Source organism: Cibotium barometz, chromosome 36, assembly GCF_041138505.1.
Source record: "Cibotium barometz isolate CiBa-2024 chromosome 36, ASM4113850v1, whole genome shotgun sequence".
Classification (NCBI taxonomy): Eukaryota; Viridiplantae; Streptophyta; class Polypodiopsida; order Cyatheales; family Cibotiaceae; genus Cibotium; species Cibotium barometz.
The window spans coordinates 2,915,265-2,922,551 of NC_141081.1; the positions used below are offsets into that span (position 1 = coordinate 2,915,265).

The 7,287-nt window shown below is 44.2% G+C and overlaps 1 protein-coding gene across 2 annotated transcripts; it reads left to right on the plus strand.

Moving 5' to 3' along the window:
- The first annotated feature begins 1,752 nt into the window (after positions 1-1,752).
- Positions 1,753-4,860, plus strand: LOC147617408 (uncharacterized). Of its 2 annotated transcripts, XM_086775663.1 has the most exons (5): positions 1,753-2,756; positions 3,247-3,303; positions 3,473-3,635; positions 3,815-3,979; positions 4,606-4,860. In XM_086775663.1, exons 2-4 carry the CDS (start codon positions 3,254-3,256, stop codon positions 3,956-3,958), a joined length of 357 nt encoding a protein of 118 aa, XP_086631789.1. In that variant the 5' UTR covers positions 1,753-2,756; positions 3,247-3,253; the 3' UTR covers positions 3,959-3,979; positions 4,606-4,860. The 2 variants fall into 2 exon arrangements, 1 of the variants encoding a protein (XP_086631789.1); XR_015262224.1 differs by lacking the exons at positions 1,753-2,756; positions 3,247-3,303 and having other exon boundaries at positions 3,435-3,635.
- Positions 4,861-7,287: the final 2,427 nt, after the last annotated feature.

Here is a 7,287-nt window from a genome sequence, read left to right on the forward strand (position 1 = left end):
ATGCTCTTGGTACAAGACTCGAAACCTGCAAACAAACCAAACAAACGTGAAGGGGGTGCAGGCTTGACTCACCTCCCAACCTTGACAGCCGTGGGCAAGCCCATTAGTCTTGGTTGTCCCCACCGAGCCACAATCTGAGCTAACTAGATGGACGTACCGACCAATCTCTACCTCGTGACGTCCCATACCGCCACGAAGCTACCCTCGCGGGCCTCGAGACTGTTGCTGGCCTCGGCTGCATAAGCAGGTGCACGTTTGCATTAGATCCAAGCTCCTGACCATAGAGCTCTCACAAAGACACGCGAGACTCTATATACTAATGACTAACTTTGGCCACCCTTCTATAGGCTCTTGGCCGGTCATCGGGTGTCCACACTTGGGCGCCCGCCCGTCCATACTTGGGTGCCCGCCCGTTAGTCTATCCCTAACATAGCTCGCCAATCAGCCTGCCTAGCTCCAAGCTTCCCCAACCTTGAAGCTAGTCTTGTGTGCGTGTAGCACAAGGTAGATACAAGGTAGATACACACTGAGCACATGACACCGCCCCCCCTTGGGGTATTTTATTACCCAAGCACAAAATATCATGTACAAGCTTTGAGGGCCTTACTCTCCCCACGGGAGATGTTGGATTATCCATATATAAATGCCATAACACAGCCCACCATGATGCAACCATAAAATTCAGCTAGTACACAGGCTGTAGAAATGCCGAGCCAACAATATAATCCATATGCCTCCTTGTGGTTATTGATTCTTCTCGAGAAACAATGGGTCTTCATGCAATAGAGTTGGTACAACTCTCCATTCAGCGGGTACAACAATAACATGGGCTGGTACAACAGGTACAGAATCTAAAACAGCAGGTACAACCCTCCATACAGCCGGTACAGCAAGTACATAGGCTGGTACAGCAGTTACAGCTCTCCATTCAGCTGGTACAGCCCTCCATTCAGCTGGTACAAGTACATGGGTGGTACAGCAGGTACAACCCTGAAATCAACAGGTAAAACACTCCATTCAGCTGGTAAGACCCTCAAATCAACCGGCAAAGCCCTCCATTCAGCCTGTACGGTAAGTACATGGGCTGGTACAGCAGTTACAGCTCTCCATTCATCTGGTAGTAGTACAAGTACATGGGCTGGTACAGCAGGTACAACCCTCAAATCCACCGGTAAAACCCCTGATTCAGCCGGTAAAACCCTCCATTCAGCTGGTACGGTACATAAATCAGTCGGTATAGGGACAGTGCAGCCATCAAGAGGTTAAAGAAATAAAGAAACCTTGTGTTGAGGGGAGGATGTCATGTGCAAGCATTGCCATGAACATTCCTAGAGCTAATCAACATGGTAGAGGCTAGTGTGCATCAAGAGAGCCTCCCTAAATGAAGAGAGAGGGCTCCAATTTATAGATTTGGGGCTCCCATGAGTGAAAATGGAAAGAGAAGGCTATGGTGACGGGTGGAGAGTGACACAAGAGCTGAAGTGACAAGTGTGAGGCCACTTGTCTCACTTTGATCCACACGTCCCAATCTTAGAGATGGGTCCTTCCATAAACTTTATCTCTAAAAATATCCCAACTGGCAGTCCATTTGTCACAAGTACTTAGGTACATATTTTCTCAATTCCTGATGTAATGACGTGAACATAATTTCCATTGGAGTCGGGCCAAAAATAGCAACTCTCCTAAATTTTAGGAGTGTGATCCTTTGTATTTTAGGATAATCCTCCATTCCCAAATCTTGTATCAGAAACATGAAGAAGGGAAAGGTCCATGGTCCAAATGGGATATAGGTTGAAGTACTACAAGCAATGTGGGATGTGCTTGGTCAGGCTCTATGATCTCTCAAATCACTTCAGGTCTGAAGGTGAAATATTTGAATTTGTCAACATTGGCACTGTCAAGCTGATACCTAAAAACACCAGGAGGCTCACATGCAAGGATTGGAAACCCTCAACAATGCTAAATACTGCGTATAAAGTTTTTGTGAAATGCCCCCTTGCTCCACTGCTTTTTGCATTAGCGACTGACCCACTTTTAAGGGCTCTTGACTGGCATGTTGCTCATGGATGTATAAAGGGATTGCCTTTGCCTAATGGGAGACAGTTTGTGGTAGAACTATTTGCTGATGATGATAACTCAAATACGGTGGAGCTGACTAGGGGAGAGCTCAAAGGGAGTGCCCGCATTCCTGCTCGACCTTCTCCTCTATAGACTTACTGCTTTTTCCAATTGGTCTTCTTCACATCCTCCTTTGTGCCCAACTGTGTGGATTCGGTGTGGATTTGTGAAGGCTAATATAGAGAAGATGGCAGAAACGTAGCACATGTTGTCAAAATATTGACCACCACTCGGTTGTAGTCTTAAAATTGCTCAGTGACTGAAGACAAAGGCCGTCACATCCACAATGAAGTCCCTCACATGGCCAACGGGGATGAAAACGGAAGTGTCATAATAGAACTCGGGGTCCTAAACAAGCAAGGGTGCTTCTGGTGGCGTGTGTAGGCAGGACCCCGATGCTTAACCACTGGGCACCCCTTGAAGACTTCCTTGCCATCATTCTTAAGGAGTTGCCTAGGGCTAAGAATTACAATTCACTTCTTTTTTGGGCAGGCATGGTTAAGATTTTCGTTATACTATAGCATCACCGCCCGCCACAACTTCATCACAATAGGCTCAACCCTAGCACAGCAAGGCCTGCATCATCACAGCAGCAGTAGCAGCACAGAGATTCAAGCCTGCGAACATTTCTTGACGAGGTGAGTCTTCTTGGTTGCATGTCTTTCCGTGTGCGTGCATGCGCGCGCGTGTGCGCACGCCTGTGCGGTACGCCCTCTTGCAGGTGAATCCCATTTTCTGATGCTGTTTGATCATGAGGGGTAGTTCAAGGACATACTGATTTTTAATAGTATTGTGCCGGTGGCTAGACATCTCTGCTTTTCTGAGTGCTACGGCAGCTGGGGGAAGGAACTGCAGTGCTGTATTGCAGGCCATTGACATAAGTACAATTTACATTTCATTATGCGCATCACTTAAGCGTGGGCGTATGCAGCGAAAGCTTGAATCTGTGTGTGTGTGAGAGAGAGAGAGAGAGAGAGAAAGAGAGAGAGAGAGAGAGAGAGACAGAGATTGAGCGTCGGCGTATGCAGCGAAAGCTTGAATCTGTGTGTGAGAGAGAGAGAGAGAGAGAGAGAGAGAGAGAGAGGGAGAAAGAAAGAGAGACAGAGATTGAGAGAGATTCTGGTTTAGGAGCACTATGGGAGGTAGCATCCTTCCGCAGCAACAAGAGAAGCCCCGTCCTTGGTGGTAAGCTTCTTTGATACTTGATACTGACACCAAGACAATGCTGTGGCAAGGTTGCCACTGCCTACGTTTAGGATGGAATGCTATTTTTTGTCTTCTCTCTCTCTCTCTCTCTCTCTCTCACAATTTCTTTAGGTAGACTAAGCCTAACAAGTAGTGGTGTTTGTTGCAGTGCTTTTGATTCAATGCAGTGCCAGAAAGAGGATAGCTATGTCCCAATGTGCTTCCAGGTCAGTCTGGAGTGGTTGAAAGAGAGAGGCTACGGTTCCTCCTCTCGAGAAGAAATACGGCAACGGCAAAGGGACCTCGATTTTTTTAGAAACCCCATCAGTAAGGTAAAGTCTATTGCTGCTTGATGGTTATGGCAGTGTTATGCAAACATGAGAGATAGCAGGTGCTCCTCAGCCATGCGCTGTAATGGACAACAGAAACCATATACGCATAATATGGTGTGGAATTTTCTTGATTGAGAAACGCAAGTCTCTTGGCTTGAGTTTATACTTGTTCATTGCAGCGCTTCAGATGCAATGCCGTCAGGCTCAATGCAATTCCAAGTGAGTACAGAATATCTAAAAGAGAGAGGCTATGGTTTCTCAAGTCTCGAAGAAATAAGAGAACGTTAGAGGCACCTTGGTATCTTTTCAGATCCCCTTCCTAGAGATGACGAAGCATCAAGAAGGTGAAGTTTACAGTTGCATTATTTTATTAGTTAAAACTTAAGGAAATCGGATTGTGACGCACCACGGGAAGCCCGAGTGAAAACAAGCGTGTGCAATTGCTCTATCGCTATGGGCTATATCTTGATTGATAGATGAAATAGGACAGCCCAAGTCGAGTAGTGCCTCTTGAGATGTATCGTTCATACGTGCGTGTGCGTGTGCCTGTGGTGTGAAAGTAATCAGGTAAATCTACAAGAGAATTAAACTTAAAACAACATGAATGGTGAGCTCTCACGTAAATTGCCAGACATTGGTTCTCATGTCAAGGTTTGAACATGGTTGTTATTAGCTGCAAAGTAAGCTCAATGGTGTAAGCTGACTGTTTGGCCAAAAGACTCTACAGCTTGTTTCTCTGGATCATGTTAACTGCAGTGTGTAGGCATCCGTGCTCTTGTTCACCCCTTTTGCAAGGCCTCCCAAACAATGATATCGTAGTGTATTTGGTTTGGTAGTGTAAGAAGATGTCAAAAGGTCATTGGATGGGGGATGCTTAGTTTGAGATATTGTACTCGTTTATCTGCTAGTAAGCACAATCTGTTAGAGATGTAATGAATTTTATTTGTACTCATGGTTTTCTATTTAACAGAGCTGTTGAAGAGTGTACTCCAGAACAACGGTTTAAAGGGGCCGCTTTGGAAGAAGGTTTGAGGCTGAACAACGTGGAGTGTCAGTGATGTGTTACTTGTTCCAGAATTGCCACTTGAATTCTGCAATTCTATGACGTATGAAATCTTGTAAATATATACATCCAATATACCTGGATCGAGAATTGCCACTTGAGTTGTGCAATTCTATGGTGTTGTAAATCGCAAGGTCTCTTAATATATGTCTACTTTTCTTTCCCATCGTTGTGCCTTGTGCTCTATAAATTGTTGATGCGCGTGTCTTACCATGCGTTGAGGATGGTTTCCATGTTTATTAAAATGCACGGGCCAGAAGGTGTTCCTTCTTTTTTGATAAGAATTTTAGCATATTCGTTGGGTACAAAGAGAATGAAGCGGTTGTGCGTTTTGGTATATACAGGTATTGTTTGGAGAGTCACTGAAGTTCTTCTCCCAATAAGGATGATGAAGTCCTTTTTTGATGGTCAACATTATAGGTTGTTAAATACGTAAGATTAGTTTCAGCTAGTGAGTAAGGTTTGGTGTTTTTGCTTGTATGGAGAGGGCCCTTTTCTGTTGGGTATTAAATGATGACGCCTTTAAGGAAAAAGTGTAAAAAGCAGGGTGTTACTGCGATGCTTACGTATAGTTTTCGGTGGCACTAATCTCTGGACAAATGTATATATGGCGGATATAGTAAATGATGTGGTAGCTTGCGGTTAATGGTGTTCTTGAGATTTTTGTCGTTTTCTCCTCCTGGCCTGTTTCACAGACCAACAGTTGTCCGAGAGGTACTGGTCTCTTGAAACTGGATTTCCATTTGACACGCTGTAATCTTACATTGTATGATGGGTTTTTTCAGGTGGTGTGGAATATTACAAGTTGGCAACTGGTGGATTGGGTGCGACAGATTGGTTCAAAACTACAAAAAAGGGATATAAATTTCTTCTTTTTCTCATGTAACATTCCTATTTAGTGCTCTCTGTTTCTTGCCGAAGCTTTGTATTGCAGTGGTGATGGATAGATGGAACCTCTTCTTTTTGAGATAGGTTCAAGATTCATCACGAATTTCTCCAAGAAGGCTAGGAGCTCCATTCAACCAAGACCCGTGTGGATGCTAGATGCTTGTTTCGTTATTAGCTTACTGCAGGAGTCTTCCAATAAAAAAGAAGAGGTAGCAACAACTGATGCTTGTGTCTCTGCGTTTGCGGAGATCCGTGCTCAGGGTGCCAAAGCACTTATGCCGGAAGTATGTATGGCTGAGGCTAGTCACATGCTAGAGAAATGTGGCATCCACCAGCGACTTCTGGATGCAATCTTAGGGGGAGCTATCACAACAGTGTGCATGGATAGTGGGAATTGGGAAAGAGTGCAGGAGCTTTTCACTTTATATGCAACCCGCTATAGAATGAGTCTTCAAGATTGTTGCTTCGTCTCCATAGCAGAGACATTGAATGTTGTCAACATTGGCACCTTAGACTACCGCCACCTGCAGAGGCTAGTCAAACCCAAGCACTGTGAAGTTTTCAATATTCTACCTTAGCTGAGACATTGAGCTTCACACAGACACACCAAATTTTACTCACTGTTTTAGTTCCTGTTCGATGGTGTATGTACTTATGAGTAGGATTCTCGCCATCCATCAACATGTTTTGGTGGCCTTTTACAAACAAAGCATTCTATCTGTTTGCTCTATGTGTTCTTGTTGCTGTTTTAGGAGCTGGTACTTTTAGCCTTCTTCGATGTCTAATTCATCTCTTGTCACAATGGTTGGGTACCTTTTAACCTTTTTCAATGTGATTCATCTGTTACGACGGCTTCCATTGGCCTTGGTCTCAACCCTCACGTTTGGGGATTGTGAGCTTTTTTTTTTCCCCTGCGAATAAACCAATTCTTGTACTTTGTTGAAGTTGCTCTAGCGAAGATTGTGGTGGCCTATTAGTCTAGAGGTTGACAATAGGTTCATTCAGTACACTCTCAATTGATATTGAACACGTCATGATCATAGTGTTAGTGTCATGATCATGGTGTTCTATAAAATGTTCAACAACATGTGTCATGGCCCTTTTCTGTGCTTTTAACACTCCAGTAGTTCCTTTTCTCATATTTGCTTGGTCAATTCTGACTTCGCGTATCTATATTGTCCTCATGAGCTTTTTCCATAGCCTTGTTTCAGTTTTTGCACTTGAACATCTCCACTTCCAATACCTACATTGTGTGTACACCCAAGTTTGCAGATTAGGGTTCCCATCTGCACATTGTTTGAAAGTTAATGTGAATGTGAGTTAAAAACTTGCGTGATGTCAAATTGAGACTCCTCATTTCTTATTTCTTTCTGGTAATTCATCTTGCTTCAAGTTTGGAATATTACCTTAGTTTTTCCCACTCTTCGCTTTGTTGCAAGGGAGGTTTGTCAAGGCATATGGCTAGTTCCCATACATTGCCACCTCTCGTCCCTATTCCTACCTCTTCTGTTCCTCATTTTGGTGGTGTAATTTCCATACTTCTGGCATAAGTACTTTGGCACCCTGAGCATGGATCTCCACAAACGCAGAGACACAAGCATCAGTTGCTGCCTCTTCTTTTTTATTGGAAGGCTCCTGCAATAGGCTAATGACGAAACAAGCATCTAGAATCTACACGGGTCTTGGTTGAATGGAGCTCCT

Excerpts from the sequence above, each read along its gene's own strand:
- LOC147617408 (XM_086775663.1), top strand. The coding sequence starts at position 3,254 with ATGGGAGGTAGCATCCTTCCGCAGCAACAAGAGAAGCCCCGTCCTTGG. Across the intron at positions 3,304-3,472 it reads GAGAAGCCCCGTCCTTGGTG|TGCTTTTGATTCAATGCAGT; the intron begins GTAAGCTTCTTT and ends TGTTTGTTGCAG. Across the intron at positions 3,636-3,814 it reads TTAGAAACCCCATCAGTAAG|CGCTTCAGATGCAATGCCGT; the intron begins GTAAAGTCTATT and ends TGTTCATTGCAG.